This window comes from Girardinichthys multiradiatus, chromosome 5 (genome assembly GCF_021462225.1).
Source record: "Girardinichthys multiradiatus isolate DD_20200921_A chromosome 5, DD_fGirMul_XY1, whole genome shotgun sequence".
Lineage (NCBI taxonomy): Eukaryota > Metazoa > Chordata > Actinopteri > Cyprinodontiformes > Goodeidae > Girardinichthys > Girardinichthys multiradiatus.
The window spans coordinates 51631049-51658591 of record NC_061798.1 but is presented as its reverse complement, the minus strand read 5'-3'; the positions used below and the strand labels follow the sequence as shown (position 1 = coordinate 51658591).

General features: G+C 45.8%; 1 protein-coding gene across 8 annotated transcripts in view; it reads left to right on the top strand.

Moving 5' to 3' along the window:
* Window positions 1-18420, top strand: part of wdr17 (WD repeat domain 17) — a 33287-nt gene extending 14867 nt beyond the window's left edge. For 3 of the 8 annotated variants that reach the window (XM_047364688.1, XM_047364687.1, XM_047364691.1), the window contains 18 exons: window positions 705-791; window positions 1003-1152; window positions 1228-1358; window positions 2679-2804; window positions 3858-4013; window positions 4094-4158; window positions 4796-4928; window positions 5013-5101; window positions 6804-6903; window positions 6981-7120; window positions 7259-7370; window positions 8011-8152; window positions 8263-8365; window positions 8737-8838; window positions 13991-14089; window positions 16129-16196; window positions 16441-16538; window positions 16610-18420. In XM_047364688.1, coding sequence (XP_047220644.1) covers window positions 705-791; window positions 1003-1152; window positions 1228-1358; window positions 2679-2804; window positions 3858-4013; window positions 4094-4158; window positions 4796-4928; window positions 5013-5101; window positions 6804-6903; window positions 6981-7120; window positions 7259-7370; window positions 8011-8152; window positions 8263-8365; window positions 8737-8838; window positions 13991-14089; window positions 16129-16196; window positions 16441-16538; window positions 16610-16729 — 2021 coding nt within the window. In that variant the 3' untranslated portion in view covers window positions 16730-18420. Of the gene's footprint in view, window positions 1-704; window positions 792-1002; window positions 1153-1227; window positions 1359-2678; window positions 2805-3857; window positions 4014-4093; window positions 4159-4795; window positions 4929-5012; window positions 5102-6803; window positions 6904-6980; window positions 7121-7258; window positions 7371-8010; window positions 8153-8262; window positions 8366-8736; window positions 8839-13990; window positions 14090-14237; window positions 14876-15585; window positions 15689-15815; window positions 15996-16128; window positions 16309-16401; window positions 16539-16609 lie in introns of those variants that run through there. The other 5 variants (XR_007038189.1, XR_007038190.1, XM_047364690.1 and 2 more) reach the window with 5 other exon arrangements.
* The last annotated feature ends 9123 nt before the right edge of the window (window positions 18421-27543 follow it).

Sequence of the window (27543 nt, the reverse complement as noted above, 5' to 3'; positions counted from 1 at the left end):
CGTCCATCCATCCATCTGTCCATCCATCTGTTCATCCATCCATCCGTCCATCCATCTGTCCATCCATCTGTTCATCCATCCATCTGTTCATCCATCCATCCGTCCATCCATCCATCCATCCATCCATCCATCTGTTCATCCATCCATCCGTCCATCCATCCGTCCATCCATCTGTTCATCCAACTAACCATCCATCCATCTGTCCATCCATCTGTTCATCCATCCATCCGTCCATCCATCCATCCATCTGTTCATCCATCCATCCGTCCATCCATCCGTCCATCCATCTGTCCATCCATCTGTTCATCCATCTGTCCATCCATCTGTTCATCCATCCATCCATCTGTTCATCCATCCATCCGTCCATCCATCCATCCATCTGTTCATCCATCCATCCGTCCATCCATCCGTCCATCCATCTGTCCATCCATCTGTTCATCCATCTGTCCATCCATCTGTTCATCCATCCATCCATCCATCTGTTCATCCATCCATCCGTCCATCCATCTGTTCATCCAACTAACCATCCATCCGTCCATCCATCCATCCGTCCATCCATCCATCTGTTCATCCATCCATCCACCACCTTTCCCTTCCTTGTGGTCATAATGTTGTGGATGATTAGTTTTGTGCAACCTGACAGATATTAATTTAACTTTCACTTTAAGTCCGTGGTGTTTAGTGACAGAACGTTTGTTTTCCAGGTTCCTGGGATTACACGATCCGGGTGTGGGACACCAGAGACGGGACATGTCTGGATACCGTCTACGACCACGGAGCAGATGTCTATGGTGAGATACGCAGTTAGGAACCCCCACGCCCAGCAACATGTGATCTTGTTCAAGTGTTTTTCTTCTGTTAGGGTCAGGGGTCGGCGGTACAGTGACTCTTCTCCTGATCCAGCTCTTGTTTGCTCATATTTTCCTTCAGGCAGCTAGACTTTATATTATAAAGATTTGTAAAGATCTCTGAAGGCCTCCATGTCTGTGTGTGTGTGAGAAGGTTTGACGTGCCATCAGAATCGTCCCTTCACCATGGCGAGCTGCAGCAGAGACAGCACGGTCAGGTTGTGGTCCCTCACGCCCCTCATCTCTCCTCTGCTGCTGAACATCTTGACGGAGCAGCCGTGGGAGAAGATCATAGGAAACACAGGTGAGAGCAGACCTGAGATCTGCTGAGCTGGCTCCTGGAGGCCGGTCTGACCCAGCGGGTCGTCTGTCTCTGCAGACACAGCGATGGTTCCCGGCTCGCCGCCGCTGCTCTGTGGGAAAGTGTCCAGAGACATCAAACAGGAGCTGGACAAACTGAGCGGAGACATCAGGACCAAGAAGCTGCGCTGGTTCTCTGAGTGCTTTTCTGTGAGTAAATGTCCAACATGTTCTCCTTCTCAGTGCTCTCAGCAGAGGGTCTGCAAACATGCAGCTTAAACAAACCCTCACTCTGCTGGGGCAACAATGGCCACGTCCTGGGTTCAGCTGCCCCCTGCTGGTGAGGAAGAGGTCAGGTTTGATTTTATCTTCCAGTAAAAAACAATAAATAGTTTTAACTGGGAGAAAAGGCATCATTAAATAAGAAATTATCCTCCAACATCAATTCAATTAAATGAAAGAAAATGAAAACAAAGTTTAATACATCAGTATAAAATAGTTAACGTTTTACATTGTTTTGCACTTATTAATTTCTATGACTTCAGATTAAATCCATCAGCAGAATCCGATCAGAGACAGAAACCAAAATAATCACATGGCTGCTTTGTCCAAAATATATTGCAGGTTTTGAGCTTTTTGGAGGCTTTCTATTATATCGTCTATTTTACTCATAATAGTCCCCCCTCACTTTGACCCATCACACGGTTTCTGCATTGATTTGATGTAACCTGTGTAGTTGTGAGACCCATTTTACTCTGTGTTTGTACTGATTTAATCATCTATATTCTACGAATGCCAGTTTAGTTTTCAATCTTCACTTAATGCAAGATAAATTTCAGCAGAATAATTATCCCAGTGCCATTTTGATGCAAACAAGTTCTCAATACTTCAGACCTTCAATGTGTTTTTGTATGAAATCTAGTCATAAATTCAAGGAAAAGTGTTCCTGGATCACTATTTAAGGTCCAGGAAGAGACCCTAAATGTGCTGCCAGAGTGGCGTGATTCTGGGTAAGAAGCAGCAGCAGCAGATATTGGGATCATGAGCTCACGTCCTGAGGATTCAGAGCAGAGCTTTCTAGCTCCCTCTTCTGGTGTCTTACTGTAACTTCAACTCCTGCACATTCTGATGATGAGTTGAAGGAAATCTCATACAAAACTGTGAAAGATTTTTAAAAAAATCAGAGACAAAGATTTTAGTCTAAGCTTATTCGGATCAGCGAGGTGTTCCACTTTCAGCCTGGAAAGGCTCTGACCTAAAAGACGATGTCTGAAGCTTTAAATTTTTCAAAACTGTTAAAACCATCGGATTCATGAAACTTCTCTGATTCAGTTTCTAAGAAAACTTTGAAACTGTACAAAAAGAAGACGATTTGGTCCCTCTGGGACCTTCTTTGCTTTCTAGATCAGACTTCAAACCTTTTGGTTCTGAATGAAGCTCTTTTAAACTTTCAAAGTGTGTATTGTGTGAAGCGCTGCCTTCAGGTTTCTCTGTGCAGGATGTTTTCATCATGTATATTGTGACCTTCAGCCTCCAGAGGGCAGCAGTAACCTGTGGGACTTGGTCTTCGTCATCAACGGTCAGGACGACTCGCTGCTGCCTGCCAGCTACAGTAAAGGAGTGATGCACATGAAACACCTGGTCAAGTTTAAAACGGTGAGCTGCTCAGGTGTCCTCGGCCTGTCCTGAATCCAAGACTAAGCTCCACCCCCATTAGACAGGCAGCCAATCACATCACAAAGAGGTATTAAAAAAAACAGGATCTAAAGTCTGGTAAGAGGCTGGAATTAGGAGCGATCTTCAGCGGTTAATTTTTAAATATTTCTTCAAATTCAAAAATACTTTATTAATCCCAAAAGGAAATGAAATGTTGTAGCTCATATTATGCAGGTTTCTTTAAAGAGCCGCTGTAGATGCTGATGGCTGTGGGCAGCATAGAGACGTGAAGAAGATCCTGTTATGTTGAACCAGATTTCTCCCACAGAAACTGAAATCATTTAAAAATCTGTTAAACTGTGTAGTCTGAAGCTGAAAAATAATAAAACATGTTTTAAACATTCTGCAGACAAAACGAAAAAAGTTAATTAAACAACAAAATTAGATAAAAAAGAAATTTGAATACATAAATAAACCAAAAACAGGCAGAAATAATGCTGCTAAAATAAAATAAACTACAAAGTTAACACATGTGATATGAGGCTGCACTAAATATTTCAGTTAATAAATAAAAGGATGGATTTACAACAATATAATCAAGTTTGTACAGAAATATACATTTTTAAGCAGGAATAGCCTCAGAGCCATTCAAGAACATAAACTAAATTAATATAAATATGATCAATAAATAAATAAATGATTTTTCCTGGCTGTTGCTCCTATTATGAACATTGTAATAATTATATTAATACTTTAGATGTTCTCCAAAATGATGATATGCTCTTAGAAAACTCAGATTTCTAATGTTAGATTAAGTCCCTTCAGGGATGAAAATGAGAGGAGAGTCGGGGCCTAGTGGTTAGAGACCAGGACATTTACGTCCTTTTATTATGCTTATTATTATTACTATGATTATTATTATTATTTGATGTAAAGAATAAAACAATTAAAACCTTTTTAAAACAAGTTTCCTCTCAGGGTTTGATCCTCCTGCAGCTTCTGGAGGTCATCAGGAGATGAAACTGAAATAATGAAGCTGTTTTATCGCTTCAGTCTGAAGCTCAGGAGCTGACGATCGTGAAGATGTCGAAGTTTGGAGGAGGAATTGGAGCTCCCAGTAAAGAGGAGCGTCTGAAAGAAGCAGCAGAGATCCATCTGAGGCTGGGGCAGATCCAGAGATACTGTGAGCTGATGGTGGAGCTGGGACAGGTGGGACACAGCTGTGGTTCTTATTGTGCAGACGTCTCTGTTATCTGAAAGTGACTGACAGGAACTGGGGTCTGTTTCAGTGGGAGAAAGCCTTATCTGTGGCACCTGGAGTCTCCATGAAGTACTGGAAGAAACTCATGCAGAGGTAAACCTTCACCTGGTCATTCATCCATCAATCCATTTTTTATACCCGCTTCTTTCATGCAGGGTCATTGGGGTTCTGGTGCCTATCTCCAGCAGTCTACGGGCGAGATGCAGGGTCCACCCTCGACAGGTCGCCAGTCCATCTCAGGGCAACACAAAGACACACACATTCACACGATTTAAATAGACCAACTAACCTAATAATCATGTTTTTGGACTGTGGGAGGAAGCTGGAGTACCCATAGAGAACCCAGGCATGCACAGAGAGAACATGCAAACTCCATGCAGCAAGCGGCCAGGAGTTGAACCGAGGACCTTCTTGCTGCAAGGCAACAGTGCTACCAACTGCACCACTGTGCAGCCCTTTCACAAACCAAAACCACAACATGTCATTCAGTCAGTTTTACTCCGATGTGGAACAAAGATGCAAAAGATGTCCATCCTAAATTAGACAATAACTCATAAAACACAATGAACAGTAAAAATCTTTGGTTTGGAAATCCAGGACTTCATCGGCAACGAATGTCTACATGAAATCTTCCAGAACCCTGCTGTTCTGGTGCTGTACTGTCAGTTTTCTCATTTAAATGCAAACACCTGTATATCTGTGTTACAGCCTGTTTGTCATGTTTCTGCAGACGAGCTGATCAGCTGATGGCCGAGGACAACGATGACGCCATCCCGTATTGCATCGCCACCGGAGACATTAAAAAACTCGTAGCATTTTTCACCAGCAGGGGGCAGCTGCTGGAAGCCTTACTGATCGCACAGGTAACAGAGAGGGGGGCATAAAACACCTGGAGGACAGGGGCATTCATGGGACGTTCCTCAGGTGTGATAACCTGCTGCTTTCAGGGAGCGTGTGAAGGGAACATCCGTTCTCCGCAGAGTTCCTCCATCAGCCACACGACCAACGATGTGGACAACAGACAGCAGTACCAGAGGTAACCCGGCACAGCAGAGTCCAGATCCTGGTTCATAACTTAATGTCATTAAAGTGCTGGTCGGCACCAGCTCTCAGCGCTGATGTTAAATCTTTTTTAAATGCTGAAACGGAGCTTTCAAGCCTCACGCAATGAGCGCATTTTCCTGACTTCACACGCCACACATGGTCTTCCTCACATTGAAACAAAGCCCATATGGACAGGGCTTTGACTGATCCGTTCAGAGCTCAGTCTAAGCCCCGCCTCCTGCGGAGCTGTTTCAGCCTATTTTAACAGCTAGTGGGCAAAGTGCATGCTGGGATTACAGGATCCTCCCTCTTTAGACCATAGACCAGTACGTCAGGAAATAGGGTGGGCAGGCTAGAATGTATGAGCCTGAACCTCAAAGCAAACTTAAAAATCACCTACACACACGGACAACATTGTTGGTACCCCTCAGTTAATGAAGGAAAAACCCACAAAGGTCACAGAAATAACTTGAATCTGACAAAGGTAATAATGAATAAAAATTCTAGGAAAATGAACAAATGAAAGTCAGACGTTGTTTTTCAAACATGCTTCAACAGAATTATCTTAAAAAATAAATTCATGAAACAGGCCTGGACAAAAATGATGGTACCCTGAAAATAATGTGACCAAAGGGACGTGTTAAATCAAGGTGTGTCCATTAATTAGCATCACAGGTGTCTACATTCCTGTAATCAGTCAGTGGGCCTATATATAGAGCTACAGGTAGTCACTGTGCTGTTTGGTAACATGGTACCAGACTCAACATGGACCAGAGGAAGAGAAGGAAAGAGTCTCAGGAGATTAGAAATAAAATTATAGACAAGCATGTTAAAGGTAAAGGTTATAAGATCATCTCCAAGCAGCTTCATGTTCCTGTGACTAGAGTTGCACATATTATTCAGAAAGTTAAGATCCACGGGAAGAAAGAAATTTGACAAACCTGGACAACAAACTGGCAAATTGTAAAACAATTTTAAACTTGTGGCTACAAAGAATTTTACTCACTAAAGTTGAGAGCATAGCAAGAAATCTCAACCCCACTTACTCTTTGGAGTTTGAACAATCCTTTATAAAAGCTGTGAATCAATTAACGTTTAACCTTATTTGGAATAATTAAACACATTATTTAAAGAAAGCTGTTTTACTACGACCAAGGAGGTCTCAAAGCTGTCGATTCTGAATGTATGAAACAAAGTTTCTGTGTTGACAATACACTCTTATGTCATAAAACTTATTAGTTTTTATGGTAATCTGTTGTATAAATATTAATGTTTTAAATGAAATGATTGTGAGGACTGAGATCTTCCTGAATGTAGCTGCACATGTTCAACCAGGTCTCATCAGAGATGTTTGCTAAAAACACAAAGCTACAGTAAAATATTCAGCTGAAACAGTTTCAGAGAACGTTCATCTGCTGGAGGTGGCTTCATAAGTCAAGAACTTTGTCCTGCATTTGTTCAGATTCCCTAGTGTTTTTAGGGACACCTGAGACATCATGCTGAGGAGCCTTCAGGTAGAGTCCAGAAACAATGTTTACCCTCAGAGAGTCCGTCTGAGAGCTGGACTGAGGTTTAAACCTACACTGTTATTGTGGTAAACCTAATAAGATCAATAAAAGTTAATTCATCACATTTCTGACAGAATTACAGGTTTAAACTCTTGAATCTTTGGCTTTATTCTCTCTTTTTCCCAGTCTTCTTCATAACGTATGTAAGAAACTCGCAGAGTGGTACTTCCAGGATGGGTGCTCGGTTCTGGCTGCATGCTGCCACCTAGCTGTCGACAACATCCAGGTAGGCGCCTGCTCATGCAGGTCTCCATCAGCACTGAGGGCACAGAGATGTTCTGAACTATGAGTTCTGTTCTCCAGTTGGCCCTGGCCAGCCTGATCCGAGGAAACGAGCTGGAGTTGGCTGCATGTGTCGGACTCGTCCTGGGAGAGGCAGCCAATCAGAGCACGGCTTATTGCCTCGAGCTGTTGGCAAGGAAGTACATGACCACCCCAACGTGGTAGAGCTCCCCTCCAGACCAGCTGCTCCTATGCAGTTTAATCACTTTACAGTTATATCACAAAAGCTTCTACGTTGTTTGATCTGCATCTCGTCAAAAAGGAGCAAATCTGCAAAAATATCTTGTTTTCACACACAGGGAGCTTTCAGCTGACCTACTGCAAATGATTCCTGACAACCATGTTTTATTGGCCAAGCTGTGTGCATTTTACCCAGGAAGTGTTGCAGAAATCAGCCAGCTGCGCGAGAGGGTGAGTGACTTTAACACACAGAACATCTGATGAGTGCGACGGAGAACCGGGGCCATTGTAAATAAAATGAAAACAATTATGTGGCCACGGGGTAGTTCATTACCTTCCGAAACTCGCTGAAATGTACTCCTCCGTGGCCACATTGTTGTTTCTTTTACCTAAAATGGCCCAAATATTCTGTCGTAGATGAGGGAGAGGCGATTTGGACCTAATATTTTACCATGTTTTGTGGTATTTATGGGGATAACGATAAAGGTGACGGTACAGACGTAATTCTATCTATTTCAGGCAGCTGAATGACTGACTGCATGTCGCTACAGTTAAAGCAACACAAAGACCAACACTGCTTTTTAATAACACACCCATGTTGAAACAGGCTTCTTCATGACACCAGTTACATAACGAAGTGGGAGTTTTATCACTAAACAGCACACAGTAACTGCATTTAATCATATTTCTGATTTTATTGATATTTATTGATGCTCTTATGGAAAGAATTGTGGAGAAAATGGTAAAAGTTGGTAATTTTTAGGGTTTCAAACATCAAATAGAATTTATTGTTGGCACAATAAGAAAATGTTCCCAGTAAACATCCACCTCTATATGTGATGGTATTAAATTTTGATTTTATTATCGCTAGTGTGGTCTTCCTTCACTGGATGAATGTAAAACTTTGGCAGAAGAAGCTGTGAGAGATGGAGATCTGTTCTCTGCAGTCAAATTCCACCTCCTCAGCTCTGAACCTGAACATGCCTTGCAGATCGGGGTAGACTTCGTGAAAGGTACCGACAAGATGGAAATGTTTGGTTCTGACATGTTTGATAAATGTTTCGATTAGATTTCTGTTCTGATAACTTTCTGAAACTCCATCTTCAATGTTCTTGCTGATCAGAACAGCTGTCTGGATCTGATTGGACGGTGGATAGTGTTCAGCCAATCCTGGATCTGATGAGTTACATCCGGACCGACCGCCTCATCCTGACCAAGCTAACCCAGTAAGAACATTTAATCTGAGTTTCTCCTTTAGAACGGATCTATTTACCTGCAAACTTGAGTTTCTGTTGGTGTTAATGGGAAGTTCTGGGGGGCTAGAGGGGCCCTGTCTCCTTCTACAATAATCTTCCTTGGCCCTTAGGGACCCAGTCATTGGTGGCTCTCCAGATTACGACCCTTAAATATTTCTTTAATATTCACTTTTAATGTGAGAAACTCTGCAGCTTATCTGACAACCATTTAGAAAAGCGTCTTCAGTGTGAAGAAAATCATGAATCCACAGAAAAACAACCAAGCAGGACTGAAGCATGAGGTCTTTTATCTTTTTGTTTTTAATGTGTGTGTGTGTGTGTGTGTGTGTGTGTGTGTGTAGGGCCCGCAGCGAGCTGTTGATCCTGTGTGGTTACATCGGAGGTCTGCTTGCCATCAGAAAAAGCTACTGCAGCATCGTTCCTGCTCTCTATGAATACACCAGGTAGACAAGAACTAACATCTTTAAATGCAGTAAATATGGTGTCTTTATTCTCCATGTTTGTAGTCAGTTCATGTCTTTCTTGATGGATACAGCCTGTCTGGAGCTGCTCAGGCTTGAATTAATGCAGAATATAATAACTTTATGATGAAAAAAGAATAAAAATGTTATTTAAGCAAAAATAAAACCCGAGCTGCAACATTAATAGCTGACTTAGGGCTCCAGACAGACTGCTTGGACTGCAGAGCCTAACATTAATAAATTAAACCGAGATATATTGGTGTCATGATTACTGTGTACAAATTTATCATGGATATCAATTTAATTACAGAAGTTAGAAACAAGGAAAAACTTGTAGATTTACAAGTTTTACATATTTTAAGAGGATGCCAGAAAGTTTTGTTGGTGAAATGGTGAAAATGCTCATTGTTCTTGTCCCTATATGGAAAATGACGTTGCAGGAGGACCAAATCTCCTGTTAGCTCAGAGATGGTTGGAAGGCCTGGGATCTTTATCATCTGTATAAATTTGAGTGTACCAAAATGTGCTGCTGAGTTTTGTGGGAACATTAAAGAACAGTGTCAAGAACAGGTTGGTATCTGTCCCATTTACCAGCACCCCTCTTCCAGTGTTCCAGCTCAAAGATCCCTCACAAATCCATGTTACAAAGATGCTGCGAGCAAATGTGCATTTGTAAATCTGTCTGTCAACCTAGCTGCTAACTAACTGTTTGCTAACAACTGCCAACTGGATGCCAACTGGCAGCTAACTGGCTGTTAACTAATTGTCTGCTAACAACTGCCAACTATCTGCTAACTGGCAGCTAACTGGCTGTTAACTAACTGTCTGCTAACAACTGCCAACTGGATGCCAACTGGCAGCTAACTGGCTGTTAACTAATTGTCTGCTAACAACTGCCAACTATCTGCTAACTGGCAGCTAACTGGCTGTTAACTAACTGTCTGCTAACAACTGCCAACTGGATGCCAACTGGCAGCTAACTGGCTGTTAACTAACTGTCTGCTAACAACTGCCAACTATCTGCTAACTGGCAGCTAACTGGCTGTTAACTAACTGTCTGCTAACAACTGCCAACTGGATGCCAACTGGCAGCTAACTGGCTGTTAACTAACTGTCTGCTAACAACTGCCAACTATCTGCTAACTGGCAGCTAACTGGCTGTTAACTAACTGTCTGCTAACAACTGCCAACTGGATGCCAACTGGCAGCTAACTGGCTGTTAACTAACTGTCTGCTAACAACTGCCAACTGGATGCCAACTGGCAGCTAACTGGCTGTTAACTAACTGTCTGCTAACAACTGCCAACTATCTGCTAACTGGCAGCTAACTGGCTGTTAACTAACTGTCTGCTAACAACTGCCAACTGGATGCCAACTGGCAGCTAACTGGCTGTTAACTAACTGTCTGCTAACAACTGCCAACTATCTGCTAACTGGCAGCTAACTGGCTGTTAACTAACTGTCTGCTAACAACTGCCAACTGGATGCCAACTGGCAGCTAACTGGCTGTTAACTAACTGTCTGCTAAGAACTGCCAACTATCTGCTAACTGGCAGCTAACTGGCTGTTAACTAACTGTCTGCTAACAACTGCCAACTATCTGCTAACTGGCAGCTAACTGGCTGTTAACTAACTGTCTGCTAACAACTGCCAACTGGATGCCAACTGGCAGCTAACTGGCTGTTAACTAACTGTCTGCTAACAACTGCCAACTATCTGCTAACTGGCAGCTACCAGCTGTTAACTAACTGTCTGCTAACAGCTGTCAACTATCTGCTAACTAACTGTTTGCTAACAACTGCCAACTATCTGCTAACTGGCAGCTAACTGGCTGTTAACTAACAGCTGTCAACTATCTGCTAACTGGCTGCTACCAGCTGCTAACTGGCTGCCAACTGGCTGCTAACTGGCAGCTAACTGGCTGTTAACTAACAGCTGTCAACTATCTGCTAACTGGCTGCTACCAGCTGCTAACTGGCTGCCAACTGGCTGCTAACTGGCAGCTAACTGGCTGTTCACTAACAGCTGTCAACTATCTGCCAACTGGCTGCTACCAGCTGCCAACTGGCTGCTAACTGGCAGCTAACTGGCTGTTAACTAACAGCTGTCAACTATCTGCCAACTGGCTGCTACCAGCTGCTAACTGGCTGCCAACTGGCTGCTAACTGGCTGTTGACTAACTGTCTGCTAACAACTGCCAACTATCTGCTAACTGGCAGCTAACTGGCTGTTAACTAACTGTCTGCTAACAACTGCCAACTGGATGCCAACTGGCAGCTAACTGGCTGTTAACTAACTGTCTGCTAACAACTGCCAACTGGATGCCAACTGGCAGCTAACTGGCTGTTAACTAACTGTCTGCTAACAACTGCCAACTGGATGCCAACTGGCAGCTAACTGGCTGTTAACTAACTGTCTGCTAACAACTGCCAACTATCTGCTAACTAACTGTTTGCTAACAACTGCCAACTATCTGCTAACTGGCTGTTAACTAACAGCTGTCAACTATCTGCTAACTGTCTGCTAACAGCTGTCAACTATCTGCTAACTAACTGTTTGCTAACAACTGCCAACTATCTGCTAACTGGCAGCTAACTGGCTGTTAACTAACAGCTGTCAACTATCTGCTAACTGGCTGCTACCAGCTGCTAACTGGCTGCCAACTGGCTGCTAACTGGCAGCTAACTGGCTGTTAACTAACAGCTGTCAACTATCTGCTAACTGGCTGCTACCAGCTGTTAACTGGCTGCCAACTGGCTGCTAACTGGCAGCTAACTGGCTGTTAACTAACAGCTGTCAACTATCTGCTAACTGGCAGCTAACTGGCTGTTAACTAACTGTCTGCTAACAACTGCCAACTGGATGCCAACTGGCAGCTAACTGGCTGTTAACTAACTGTCTGCTAACAACTGCCAACTATCTGCTAACTGGCAGCTAACTGGCTGTTAACTAACTGTCTGCTAACAACTGCCAACTGGATGCCAACTGGCAGCTAACTGGCTGTTAACTAACTGTCTGCTAACAACTGCCAACTATCTGCTAACTAACTGTTTGCTAACAACTGCCAACTATCTGCTAACTGGCTGTTAACTAACAGCTGTCAACTATCTGCTAACTGGCTGTTACCAGCTGTTAACTGGCTGCCAACTGGCTGCTAACTGGCAGCTAACTGGCTGTTAACTAACAGCTGCCAACTATCTGCTAACTGGCAGCTAACTGGCTGTTAACTAACAGCTGTCAACTATCTGCTAACTGTCTGCTAACAGCTGTCAACTATCTGCTAACTAACTGTTTGCTAACAACTGCCAACTATCTGCTAACTGGCAGCTAACTGGCTGTTAACTAACAGCTGTCAACTATCTGCTAACTGGCTGCTACCAGCTGTTAACTGGCTGCCAACTGGCTGCTAACTGGCAGCTAACTGGCTGTTAACTAACAGCTGTCAACTATCTGCTAACTGGCTGCTACCAGCTGCTAACTGGCTGCCAACTGGCTGCTAACTGGCAGCTAACTGGCTGTTAACTAACAGCTGTCAACTATCTGCTAACTGGCTGCTACCAGCTGTTAACTGGCTGCCAACTGGCTGCTAACTGGCAGCTAACTGGCTGTTAACTAACAGCTGTCAACTATCTGCTAACTGGCTGCTACCAGCTGTTAACTGGCTGCCAACTGGCTGCTAACTGGCAGCTAACTGGCTGTTAACTAACAGCTGTCAACTATCTGCTAACTGGCTGCTACCAGCTGTTAACTGGCTGCCAACTGGCTGCTAACTGGCAGCTAACTGGCTGTTAACTAACAGCTGTCAACTATCTGCTAACTGGCTGCTACCAGCTGCTAACTGGCAGCTAACTGGCTGTTAACTAACAGCTGTCAACTATCTGCTAACTGGCTGCTACCAGCTGTTAACTGGCTGCCAACTGGCTGCTAACTGGCAGCTAACTGGCTGTTAACTAACAGCTGTCAACTATCTGCTAACTGGCTGCTACCAGCTGCTAACTGGCAGCTAACTGGCTGTTAACTAACAGCTGTCAACTATCTGCTAACTGGCTGCTACCAGCTGTTAACTGGCTGCCAACTGGCTGCTAACTGGCAGCTAACTGGCTGTTAACTAACAGCTGTCAACTATCTGCTAACTGGCTGCTACCAGCTGCTAACTGGCAGCTAACTGGCTGTTAACTAACAGCTGTCAACTATCTGCTAACTGGCTGCTACCAGCTGTTAACTGGCTGCCAACTGGCTGCTAACTGGCAGCTAACTGGCTGTTAACTAACAGCTGTCAACTATCTGCTAACTGGCTGCTACCAGCTGTTAACTGGCTGCCAACTGGCTGCTAACTGGCAGCTAACTGGCTGTTAACTAACAGCTGTCAACTATCTGCTAACTGGCTGCTACCAGCTGCTAACTGGCAGCTAACTGGCTGTTAACTAACAGCTGTCAACTATCTGCTAACTGGCTGCCAACCGGTTGCTAACTGGCTGCTAACTGGCTGTCAACTGGCCGCTTACAAAATTGCTAACTCAACTTGTTTCACAATAATCACTTTCAGGCCAATCCTGTTAGATCTGTAGTCAGAAAGGACTTTTAAATACCACAGCTGCTCAGGTAAACAACAAGATGTGGACATGTCTCATTTAAAAATGATCTCAAAACAAAGATCTTAGAGAAACATCAAATCCTCTGCTAAACACCTGCTGAACAATAAAATTACCACAAATGACAACACCTGTCAATCTGGATCATCAGGAGTTGGCTGCACAGTCAGCTCAATCTTCCTGGTTTTGTGGTATATATGCCTCCTCATGTGTCCAGACAACAGCATTAACATCTTCCTGATGCTCCTGTAGTTCGCCGCATGTTTTTAGGAGCACAGAAACCCTGAAAACTAGTTTAACGAGCTTTAAAATCAGACGCTGGAAGTTTAGAGGGAATGTCTCCTCGCTCTTTGGAAAAACACGGCCCCACTCCGCAGATTTTGAGTCACATGTGAGACCAGATTGCTTCTACTGTGGCTTTTGATTAGGGGTGAAATCTGAGGTCTTCTAACTCAGAGATGTAGGTAGATAAACGTCTCGTAGGTGATCTTCAGGAAACAAGCAGCTCATTCAGATTTCTGGTTTTTCTTTGTGTCTTCCAGCCAGCTGCTGAAGAGGAGGGAGGTGTGCGTTCCTCTGAAGATCGAACAGCTGACGGTGGAGCTGGATGCATGGAGAGCGTGCACACAATTGAACAACATGTAGGTTAACAACACTGAATGATCTCACCAACATCACAGAGAACAGAATGAGTAGAACCAAAGAAGAAAGCAGTATCAGGGAGGTCACCTGAAGCAGAGGCATAAAGGATGATGATGAGCTTCTTCCTTGTTTCTCTGTTGGACATAGTCACCATGAAGAAGCAGACGTTGAAGAGGAGCTGAGTGTAGTTACCACGGCAACCAAGGAGGAGACGAACAAGTTGATCTGAATGATGAGGAGGAGTTTTGGGATAAAAACACTTTGAGAAAGTTCCCAGTTTAGCAAAGAAAACCAGCCACGTCTCAGAGGAAAGTCAGCAGGGCCACATATGCCGCTTTAGATGAGCTTCAAGCTTCCTAAAGGTACTGCATCAGAGACCTTCATGCTGCAAGGATTAATATCCTGCTGGACTCAAGAAAATCTTCATCAGTGATGATGATGATGATGAAAGGAACATGGTTTTCTTGTGTTTTAAATTAGAAAACCATAGAAATTAAAAAAACTGGTTCACATTTTTATCCATCCCCCTGAGTATATCTGCTGTAGACCCATCTTCAGCTTCAGGTCTTTTAGGTCTGTCTCCACCAGCTTTGAATATCTACACACTGATGTTTCTGTCCATTCTTTGTAAAACATATCAAGCTCAGTCAGCTTTAGTGGAGATCATCTGTGAACATCAGTTTTCAAGTCTTGCCACATAATTTCAGTTGGATTCAGGTCTGGACTTTGACTAGGCCATTCTAACGCATGAATTTGCTTTTAGCTAAACCATTCTATTGTATCTCTGACTGTATGTTCAATGTGGTTCTCCTGCTGGAAGCTGAACCTCCACCTCAGTCTCAGGTCTTCTGCAGCCTCTAACAGCTGTTCTTCCAGGATTGTCCTGGATGTAGCTCCATCCATTCTCCCCTCAACTCTGACCAGTTTCCCTGTCCCACAGCATGATACTGCCACCTCCAAGTTTCAGAGTGGGGATGGTGTGTTCAGATGTTAGATTTCTCCACACATGGTATTTTGCTTATTTGCCAATAAGTTCACCTTGGGCATCTTCTGAGTAGAGCACCTACCTCCTCATGGCTTGTGACAAACTGGACTTCAGGCTTTCTAACAATTATGTCTTCCTTGTTGCAATTCTTCCATAAAGAGCAAATTGGTGGAGCTCATGGCTAATAGTTGTCCTGTGAACAGATTATCCATCCTGAGCTGTGGATCTCTGCAGCTCCTCCAGAGCTACCATGGGCCTCTTGGCTGCTTATCTGATTAATGCTCTCCTTGCCCAGCCGGTCAGTTTAGGTTTAGACCTCCACATCTTGGTAGGTCTGCAGGTGGTCCATCCTCTCTCCATGTTCAGATGATGGATTGAACAGAACTCTGGGAGATGTTCCAAGCTTGAGGTGTTGTTGTAGAACCTAACCCTGCTTTAAACTGAAACAGAACTTTTCTGCTGTGTTCCTCGGTCTTCATGATGCTGATTATTCTCTAATGTTCTCTGAAGAACTCTGAGGCCAGAAACAGAACATCTGCAGTTAGAATCAGATGAACTCACACACAGCTGGACTCTGGTTAACAAGAGTGACCAGAGAAAGTGGCTCCTGAAGGTAATTGCTTCCTCCACTATTTTTCTCTACTGTACCAGATCTGGTCTGTAGTTTGTAGCTATTATGTGTAACGACTCAAGGGGTGTACATACTTCTATAAAGCGCTGCATGAGATTCCATGTCACAGGTGGAGGACTGAAGAAGATCACCCAGGCTTTTCACAGTTAGATGAGAAGAAGCCAGAGCATGCACTCTGAGGAGCAGAAGGTCTTTGGTCCAGAAGGTTGCAGTAATGGGAAACAGCTGAAGGAGAGAAGATGCCAGACGTTTGGAGTGATGCGGGATCCATGTTGTCCCCATCAGTAGGGTGTGTTTCTAGAACATCTCATGATGTTTAACACGTGAAGGAATCCGTTCAGTCCTCCATGCTCTGCTGTCACCCTGCCGGTACTCAACACTGAATGTTGGCTAACAGGTTCTACTTGTGTGTCTGTTAACAGTCCACCATCAGAGAGTCAAAGAGAAGAGTTCATCTGCCTGGAGAGGAGAATCCTGCCAACAGAACCAGGTAGCCAGCCCTGAACACTTCCAGATTGTTTGTAGAGCTTCAACCGGATCAATTAAAGATCAGTTATCTAGAAAAACTGAGAACAAACTTGCTGTCTCAGGATTCGTCTGAGGTAAACGAAGGACCTTTGACTGTCTCTGGGTTGAAGCTTGTTGAGTCTCTAGATTCTGCTCTCTGACTGGTTCTGTTTGCACACATTGTGTAGAAGGATGACCCACTGAAGCGTGTTTCCTTCCCCTCTCAGCTGCGTTGGTTCTGAGTGGGGCCGATTATGTGACGGGCTCAAATCTGCCAAGCCACTCAGACCTTCACCTGTCCTGTTTCACCGGACACAGAATACAGGTATGTGTTTCTTGGTTCCTCAGACTGTTTCCACTGATGCTGTGTTTGCATGACGTTCTGGGTTCTTTCAGGGTCCGGTGTTTTTACTGGAAGACAATAAATCAGCGATTTCTCTCAATGATGCGTTAATGTGGGCGAAGGTGAACCCCTTCTCTCCGCTGGGAACCGGACTCCGGATCAATCCTTTCTGACCTGCAGAGAAGAACCGCACAGAGAACAGTATTAACTGAAAAAATGACAAGCTGAGCTGAAAGATTTAACATTTAATGCTCCAAATGAATGTGACAGTAAAAAGAAAGTACACCCACCGGTAACGTTCCTGCATTTCAGAACCTAAAACTGAACTTCATTTAAAATGAAACCAAAACATTTTTTACCATGTCGTTATTATAAACCTGAACCGTATGAGAAAAGCTGAGTCCACCTCATGATCCAGCAGCATGTAGAACCCCCTCCAGCAACCAGTAGAACCACCCTCAGCAGCCCGTAGAACCTCCTCCAGCAGTTTGTAGAACAGCGGCGGTTCTGTCTGACTTCATCAGTAGCTCACATAGTTGTGGAGGAACTTTGGATCCGTCTTCCTTCCAACGTTGCTTGAGTTAATTAAGGGTTCTGCACAGCTCTCGGAATGTCCCATCAGGGCATTTCAATAAGGTTGAGGTCTGAACTTTGACTAGGCCATTGCGATACATTGAATCTTTTTTTATTCTGTTGTACATCTGCTGCTGTGTTTAGGATCATGGTTCTGTTGACCCAGTTTGGTCCAAGTTTCAGCTGTTGGACAGATACGTTGGTCTACAGAGAGGTTCATGGTCCACTGAATGTCACATGGCTACAAAACAAGCCCAGATCATTATCCTTCCACCACCGTGCCTAAGAGTTGGTGTGAGGTGTTTTTGCAGATGTGTTGTGCTTGGTTTTCTCCAAACATGATTCTGTCCATTATGGTCCAACATCTCTACTTTGGTCTCATCTGTCCAGAGGACATTATCCCAGAAGTCTTGTCCTTCATCCAGATGCAGCTTTGCTAGCCTAAGTCCTGCTGCCATCTTGTTTGGAGAGAGAAGAATTTTTCTCCTTCACCCCTTCCAAACAGCCATACTGGTTCAGTGTCATGACCTTTAACCTGCTAACCAAAGCCCTGTAGAGTCTCAGATTGAGCTCTTGGCTTTTTGGTCATTTCTCTGAGCTTCACGCTCTGACATTGGGCTGAATTTGCTGGGCTAAACTGGGGTTTAAATATTGATTGGCACAGAGGCACATTTATCTTAGGCACTCTTCAAAATGGGAAAGACAGCAGTTCATGGTTGCTGCTTCCCTTCTTAAATCTGATAGAAGCTGCTGGGCTGGATTCCTTCCTGTTGGAGCGCGATTTTATGGTAAATGACCTGTGCTTGTATAGCGTTTATCAAGTTCCCAGAGACCCCAAAGCTCTTCACACTACAATCAGTCATCCACCCATTCACACGCTGACAGCGGTGAGGCTGCCATACACAGGTGCCACTGGGCCCGCTGACCACCATCACCAGGTGAGGAGGGTGAAGTGTCTTGCCCAAGGACTCAATGACTGAGATGAACAAAGAGGGGGTTCGAACAGGCAACCCACTGGTTACAGGACGAACCTCTACCACTGTCATTATCGTCGCCCCGTCCTGTTATGGGAGAACTTTACTTTCTTCGTACTGTCACTTTAAGAGGTCAGCTGTATTTTTAAAGCAGGTTGTTGACTTTTTTAGACTTTGCCTTTGATTCGTTGTAGCTGTGATGTGAGCAGAAGATGAGTTTTCTGAGCGTTTTTCAGCTGAGCGTGTAAATACAGGGTAGATATCTGGTACTGTAAAAAACAAGAAAACAGTGGAATAAAGCAAACAATGCAAACTTCCATCAAACGTCTACTTGTTCATTTTCAGGATGTCAACCTCTTCATGTACAAAAGCACCAAAAGCTCCTGCCATATGTTGATGTGCCCCTGGGCAAGGCACTTAACTTCAAGTTGTGTATCGGTGTATGAATGCGTTAGTGAGTGCGATTGGGTGAATGTGGCTCTAGTGTAAAGTGGTCTGTATGACTGGAAAAGTGCTATATAAGTTCACTCCATTTACCATTTAATTGGTCTCTCTAAACTGCCCATAGGTGTGTGTGTGGTTGTTTGTCTCTTTAGGGATTTGATACCATTTACCATCAGAGAACCCAAAGTGCTTTATACTACAGTGAGTCATTCATACACATGTTCACACTGACAGTGGTGAGCTACAATGTAGCAAAAGCTGCCCTGGGGCAGACTGACAGAAGTGACGTCAGATGGACTGGAGGCCTGTCCAGGACGCCCTCCGCCTCTCGCCCAATGACTACTGCAGATAGGCACCAGCTCTTCCTGTCCAGGACGCCCTCCGCCTCTCGCCCAATGACTACTGCAGATAGGCACCAGCTCTTCCTGTCCAGGACGCCCTTCGCCTCTCGCCCAATGACTACTGCAGATAGGCACCAGCTCTTCCTGTCCAGGACGCCCTCCGCCTCTCGCCCAATGACTACTACAGATAGGCACCAGCTCTTCCTGTCCAGGACGCCCTCCGCCTCTCGCCCAATGACTACTGCAGATAGGCACCAGCTCTTCCTGTCCAGGACGCCCTCCGCCTCTCGCCCAATGACTACTGCAGATAGGCACCAGCTCTTCCTGTCCAGGACGCCCTCCGCCTCTCGCCCAATGACTACTGCAGATAGGCACCAGCTCTTCCTGTCCAGGACGCCCTCCGCCTCTCGCCCAATGACTACTACAGATAGGCACCAGCTCTTCCTGTCCAGGACGCCCTCCGCCTCTCGCCCAATGACTACTGCAGATAGGCACCAACTCTTCCTGTCCAGGACGCCCTCCGCCTCTCGCCCAATGACTACTACAGATAGGCACCAGCTCTTCCTGTCCAGGACGCCCTCCGCCTCTCGCCCAATGACTACTACAGATAGGCACCAGCTCTTCCTGTCCAGGACGCCCTCCGCCTCTCGCCCAATGACTACTGCAGATAGGCACCAGCTCTTCCTGTCCAGGACGCCCTCCGCCTCTCGCCCAATGACTACTGCAGATAGGCACCAGCTCTTCCTGTCCAGGACGCCCTCCGCCTCTCGCCCAATGACTACTGCAGATAGGCACCAGCTCTTCCTGTCCAGGACGCCCTCCGCCTCTCGCCCAATGACTACTGCAGATAGGCACCAGCTCTTCCTGTCCAGGACGCCCTCCGCCTCTCGCCCAATGACTACTGCAGATAGGCACCAGCTCTTCCTGTCCAGGACGCCCTCCGCCTCTCGCCCAATGACTACTGCAGATAGGCACCAGCTCTTCCTGTCCAGGACGCCCTCCGCCTCTCGCCCAATGACTACTGCAGATAGGCACCAGCTCTTCCTGTCCAGGACGCCCTCCGCCTCTCGCCCAATGACTACCTCAGATAGGCACCAGCTCTTCCTGTCCAGGACGCCCTCCGCCTCTCGCCCAATGACTACTACAGATAGGCACCAGCTCTTCCTGTCCAGGACGCCCTCCGCCTCTCGCCCAATGACTACTACAGATAGGCACCAGCTCTTCCTGTCCAGGACGCCCTCCGCCTCTCGCCCAATGACTACTGCAGATAGGCACCAGCTCTTCCTGTCCAGGACGCCCTCCGCCTCTCGCCCAATGACTACTGCAGATAGGCACCAGCTCTTCCTGTCCAGGACGCCCTCCGCCTCTCGCCCAATGACTACTGCAGATAGGCACCAGCTCTTCCTGTCCAGGACGCCCTCCGCCTCTCGCCCAATGACTACTGCAGATAGGCACCAGCTCTTCCTGTCCAGGACGCCCTCCGCCTCTCGCCCAATGACTACTGCAGATAGGCACCAGCTCTTCCTGTCCAGGACGCCCTCCGCCTCTCGCCCAATGACTACTGCAGATAGGCACCAGCTCTTCCTGTCCAGGACGCCCTCCGCCTCTCGCCCAATGACTACTGCAGATAGGCACCAGCTCTTCCTGTCCAGGACGCCCTCCGCCTCTCGCCCAATGACTACTGCAGATAGGCACCAGCTCTTCCTGTCCAGGACGCCCTCCGCCTCTCGCCCAATGACTACTGCAGATAGGCACCAGCTCTTCCTATCCAGGACGCCCTCCGCCTCTCGCCCAATGACCACTGCAGATAGGCACCAGCTCTTCCTGTCCAGGACGCCCTCCGCCTCTCGCCCAATGACTACTCCAGATAGGCACCAGCTCTTCCTGTCCAGGACGCCGTCCGCCTCTCGCCCAATGACTACTGCAGATAGGCACCAGCTCTTCCTGTCCAGAACGCCCTCCGCCTCTCGCCCAATGACTACTACAGATAGGCACCAGCTCTTCCTGTCCAGAACGCCCTCCGCCTCTCGCCCAATGACTACTGCAGATAGGCACCAGCTCTTCCTGTCCAGGACGCCCTCCGCCTCTCGCCCAATGACTACTACAGATAGGCACCAGCTCTTCCTGTCCAGAACGCCCTCCGCCTCTCGCCCAATGACTACTGCAGATAGGCACCAGCTCTTCCTGTCCAGGACGCCCTCCGCCTCTCGCCCAATGACTACTGCAGATAGGCACCAGCTCTTCCTGCGACCCTGTAAGGATAAGCGGTTATACTGATGGATGGATAATCACATTAAATAAACCCACTATAAGGAAAAAATACGAATAAGATATTTGTTCAAAACTAAACTAACTAAAGTTTCTTATTTAATTAGATGAAGGCAGAACAGGTTTTATTATTCAGTCAAAGGTCAGATGCTGCAGCTTCTGGGGCCTCATGTTCAAAGCGTGCTTATGCACAAAAACCTTGCAGTACAATGTTTTTCTGAGTGAAAATGTGCGACTGCCAGTTAAACGTTCAATCAATAGAGAAGTACAACCACAGAGAACTTAACCTCCCTGAAATCCACTGAAATTTGACTCCATACAGTTTTATTTTGTTCATGAGGCATCAAACCTAATGTTTGTTAATGAGCTGATTTCTGAATGTAATCAGAGCTACAGACTGGACCCATACTGCTATAAGGGCCCCATCTGGAAGTCAGTATGCTTTAGTGAATAGAAAACATCTTCATTCAATATATGTGGAACCTCCATGCAGCAGCTAGGTGGCGCCATTTGCATTTGATGCAAACATTGTAGAACTGAACGGGTTCAAGGTGACAAACGTTTTATTTTCAGTCAGGTTTGAGTCTCTGATGTCATTCAAGAAATTCACTACAAATATCCCTCATGGTCCAGTCAAAGTCTCTGTGACTGCCACAGCACCGTTGCCATGGTTATTTGGACAGGTGGCGTGAGCCTTCCGGTTATTTGTACAACTTTGCATAAGTATTTATGGGCTAAGACCGGGCGGTTGCAGCGCCTCCTGCAGCTGAACCCAGTTGATCACAGTGTGGGATGCATGAAGACTACGTGTTCGGTGACGTGTCTGCACACGGTTCCAACATCTGAACCGCAAACCTTCAGTATGAAAGCTGCGAAGTCTTCAGGACATGAGGCCCCTGGTCCAGCCTCTGACGGCGAATCAGCTGCAGTTCCACCCTGTGGTTAAAGGTCAAACTGGATCCGGTCAGAGCAGAGGTTGGGACCCACCATAGAGTTTGGGTCAGCGTTTGCAGGAGCTGCACACAACGGCCACCAGATGGCGCTCCAGCAGGCACTTACGTTTACACTTGAACCCCAGAAATGAAGAAGATCCATGTGGACTCCATGAAGGGCAGAAGGTTCGTTGCAGAAAGCAGCAGAAAATTAAAAGGGAAGAAAAGCTGAAATCACAGGTGTGACTCAGCAGAGGGACCAGCTTGCTTGGAGGGAACGAAGATCATGATCATTATGTCACATTAAGCTTTGTCCTCCCTGATGAATCACTGATTTCTACTGACTTCTCAGGTATCTGACGGAGCTTCCAGCTTTGTAAGAACAGATAAGTTTCTAAACCGGCTCTAGTAGTTCAGTCAGTGTTCTGACTTATTTTGGTTGGTTGATGCAGATCAATAAGGACCTCTGGATGAGTTGTCACTGTGGCTGTTTCACAAATGAGAAGTGCACACACCCTCCTCTCCATGACTGCACCTTGAGATCCAGTCCATGAACGTCACCATCACCATTAGGAACAAGGGACAGTTCTGGTGGAGTCCCACCTGCACTGGAACATCTCCTCTTTGTGCTGAGAACACAGATCCAGCTTCAGGTACTAGATAGGCCGGGCACCTCCACAAAATACTTGAGGGACACAATCTAAAGCCTTCTGTAGATCCACAAAAAAATCAGCAGTCCTGCAAGGGCAAAGATCTGGTCGTATGTTTCAGGACCTCCTCTGACCTAAGAGTAAACCCTCTCAGGCAGCCAGACAGGTTTGATCTCCTCATAGTTGGAATAGAGTCTCCAGTCCTCCACTGAACATGGAGCATCTCGTCCACCCCTGGTGCCCTGCTGCCAAGGAGCTATTTAACTACCTCTGCTGAAGATGGTTGGTGCCTCAGCTGCTGCACTGCTGGGTATGCTATGTTCTGTCGAGATGAAGAAAAGCCAAAAAGGAAAAGCTGTTGACTAAATGGAACCTCACCTGTGATCAATGGAAGGAGATCCTAGATAAAATGAGCTTCCTCTGTAGGATGGCTGGAGATGTCCTCAGAGAAAGGCTGAGATGCTTGGTTATCTGAAGGAAGCTCAGAGTAGAGCTGCTCCTTCTCCACATTAAAAGGAGTCAGTTTGGGTGGAAAAGGCATCTGATCAAGATGCTTTCTGGACGCTTCTTTTAGGCAGTTTTTTAGATATATCTCACTGAGAGGAGACCTGGGGACAGAACCAAAACTCCATGGAGGGACTCCTCAGGTCTCAGAACACCTTATGAACCTCCAGAATGAGCTGGAGAGTGTCACTGGGGAGAGTGGACCACAACAGATTGGAGTAATGACATAATTAAAGCAGATGAAGCTCATTCTATACTGTGATGAAGGAAGACCAAAACAAGGAGATCAAGGCTCCTGGGTGAGCAGATCCCCAGGGTCCTAATAAAATAGATCTACTTGTAGACCTAGAGGTGTTGCAGGTGGACAACCTTCTGGTTCTGACCTTTACAATCTGCACCATGAAGCCACATTAAAACCAAAGGTAGCTCACCAGGAAGAGGAATGTCTGAACATGAACAGAAGGTCGAGATCTTTTGACAAGAAAGTTGAAAGTCTGCTCTGACTCCGGCTTGTTCGTCTCTTCTGGGTTTTTCTCCTGCAGCTTCAGCTTTGGCATCAACAGCATTCTTAACATTAACCAGTTTTAAATCCTAATCAGGAGGCCTCAGCCAGTTCAACAGCGTGACCTTTGAACCTAACTTGCCCTTCTATTCATTCCTCCTTTGTTCAGAGTGTGAAGTTAAACTCTCAGAGGGCGAAATGAAGTGGAAACACTTCATTAGAACTCATTGTTCTGCTGAGGAGCTGTCAGTCATCCAACAATGCAGCTGGAAAGAACAAGAAGTCCCGTCTGAAAGCTGGGCAGATGTAAGCAGGAGGTCTAACAGTAAACACCCACCTCTTCCTCCTCCTCTAAATAAGAGCCGGTGACCTCACATGGGTTCCTGGAGAGCTCCCGCTTTGGAATCAGGCCAAAGAGAATCTATGAGGAACGTCAAAACCAAACAAAGGCAGAGCTGAGTAGGTAGATGGTTATCAAGCAACTGATCCTAACCAGGAGTTAGTTTAAAGAAAGACTTACATTATCCTGAGAAAATCCTAGATAACCCAGAATAATGTCAGATAACGCAGGAGAAAGGGAGACACCAAGTTTTATCCAAAAGGAAAGTTTAAATCAGTCTAGGTTAGACTTCGAGGACCATCCTTCGTAGAAGCAGGTTGGGGGCTGCTGCTGCTCATTGGGTCAGAGATGGGCTACACCCTGGACGGATCTCCAGTCCATCAAAGGACACACACACTCAGACATAAGGGCCATTTTAGAGAAACCAGTTAACCTCAGTCATGTTAATGGACTGTGGGAGAAAGACAGAGTACCTGGTGAGAACCCACGTATGAACAGGGAGAACATGAAAACTCTTTGAAAAATCATAAATTAGCAGAATTAAAGGCCTGAATTCCAGGTTGGTCACGTCGGAAAATGAAAAGATCTTGGATCTTTCTGAGACATACGATTAGGAGGCCAAAAAAATCCCAGTTGTTCAGCCTCATTTGGATCATTTCAGACGACTGATGTCTATATATTTTGGCTTCATTGGGTCTCCAGTCCACAACGTTGATGATAAAATCTGAACTGGTTTAACTGGAGGTTTTCTGCTGCTTTACTCTCACTTCTTGGCTGGAAGGAAACAATCTGGAAAGGAGCAGAGCAAGAATCCGATCTGATGTTTTCCTGTAACGTTTTGCCAAGAAGAAATGCTGGAAGTGAAATATTTGTCCTAACTTCAGGCATTGTGGTGTGTTTAAGAGCACAGCCAAACAGGAAAAACAGCGGCATGGAGTTTAAAAACCTCAGACTGAGACTAAGTGCAGCTGAAAGACGCCACATGAAGATGAAGAGAAGTTCCAGAGAGAACCAAGGTCAATAAAACAGAAACGGTCCTGGTGGAACCACTTTAGATTTTATTGGCTGAGATTGATTTAAACGTGTGAGGTTCAGTGAATGCATCATGATGTGAAGCTGAAGTTGGGCGCAGATGAAGGTGGTAACCTTGCAGATGAACATACCTGGTTCTGTTATACATTTAAAGTTATCCAGCAGAACCTGGCTGAACTCTGCAGGTCTTATCTTCAGGATGTTTATTAGGAACCTGCCATAACTGAGCATGGAGTTTTTATCAAGCACTAAAAATCTGTCTGACAGCGTGTTGTTGGGGTCCTGGGTGGAGCACAGTGGCAGTGTAACGTCTGGCAGCGCTTCCTGTGAGTTATTTTAACGCTTCTATGTGAACCGTGTCCCTTCATCACTCTGTCCTCAACCACCAGGACTGTGCTGACCACTCCATATGCTTTTTACCTTCAAAGCAGGAGAGACGTTCTCGTGATGCTCAGGCCTGCAGGACAGAGAAAACAGGAGGGTCAATGTGGCTGAGGTTCTGCTCAGAAAACCTCTTTATCTTCATGCTCTGATGCTGCTGAAGAACATCCTGGTTCCTCAGCGCCCCTGCAGAGGCTGCTTCCTGGTTCAGGAGTTGGCCCAGGACGTGGTGCGATTGGGGGTGTATGTGGTAAGATCACAGGGAAAGCATGCTGCTGGAGTGTAGAGCATCATCAGGGAGCAGGAGAACATCTTGGGAAGGTGGAAAACATCAGGAAAGCTCTGTTTATTGAGAAGACCTACTGAAAACACAGGTAAAAACAAAGCAGGTGGAGTGGTGCTGTATTTACAGCGGGGAGAACAAGTATTTGATAAACTGCTGATTCTGCAGGGTTTCCCGCCTCCAAAGCTTGTAGACGTCTTTAATTTTTATCAGAGCTTCTCTTCAACTGTGAGCGACGGAATCTAGAACATAAATCCAGAAAATCACATTGTGTGATTTTTAAGTAATTAATTAACATTTTATTTCATCAGTATTTGATCCCCTACCAACCAGTAAGAATCCCGGGTCTCTCAGACCTGTTGGTTCTTCTTCAAGAAGTCCTCCTGGTCTCCACTCATTACCTGGATTAACTGCACCTGTTTGAACTCGTTATCTGTGTAAAAGACACCTGTCCACACACTCAATCAAACACACTCCAACCTCTCCACCATGACCAAGACCAGAGAGCTGTGTGAGGACATCAGGGATAAAATAGTGGACCTGCACCAGGCTGGGATGGACTACAGGAAAACAGCCCAGCAGCTTGGTGAGAAGACAACAACTGTTGGAGCAATGATAAGAAAATGGAAGAAGTTCAAGATGAAGGTGAGTCTCCCTCAGTCTGGTACTCCATGAAAGATCTCATCTCGTGGGGCATCAATGATCATCAGGAAGGTGAGGGAACAGGATCAGAACTACACGGCAGGACCTAGTCAATGACCTGAAGAGAGCTGGAACCACAGTCTCAAAGAAGACCATCATTAACACACCACGGATGGTGATTAAAATCCTGCAGCGCCTCAAGGTCCCCCTGCTCAAGCCAGTGCAGGTCCAGCCCCGTCTGAAGCTTCCAAGGACCATCTGGATGATCCAGAGGAGGAACGGGAGAAGGTCATGTGGTCTGATGAGACCAAAATAGAGCTTTTTGGTCTAAACTCCACTCTCCATGTTTAGAGGAAGAAGAAGGATGAGGACAACCCCAAGAACACCATCCCTACCGTGAAGCACGGAGGTGGAAACATCATTCTTTGGAGATGCTTCTCTGTAAATGGGACAGGACGACTGCACCGTACTGAGGGGAGGATGGATGGAGATCTTAGCCAACAACCTCCTGCCCTCAGTAAGGGTATTGAAGATGGGTCGTGGCTGGGTCTTCCAGCAGGACAACGACCCGAAGCACACAGCCAGGGCAACTAAGGAGAGGCTCCGTGAGAAGCATCTCAAGGTCCTGGAGTGGCCTAGCCAGTCTCCAGACCTGAACCCAATCGAAAACCTTTGGAGGGAGCTGAAAGTCCGTATTGTCCAGCAACAGCCCTGAAACCTGAAGGATCTGGAGAAGATCTGTATGGAGGAGTGGTTCAAAGTCCCTGCTCCAGTGTCTGCAAACCTCATCAAGAACTACGGGAAACGTCTGATATCTAGAATTACAAACAAAGGTTTCTGTACCAAATATTAAGTCTTGTTTTTTCTGATGTATCAAATACTGATGTCATGAAGTAAAATTAATTACTTAAAAATCACACAATGTGATTTTCTGGAGTTTTGTTCTAGATTCCATCGCTCACAGTTGACGAGAACCTTTGATAAAAATGAAAGACGTCTACATGGTTTGGAGGTGGGGAAACCTGCAGAATCTGAAGCGTTTCAAATACTTGTTCTCCCCACTGTGTGTAAATATCTTCACCACATCAACTGATGCCAAGAGACAAATGATTCAGTGTTGG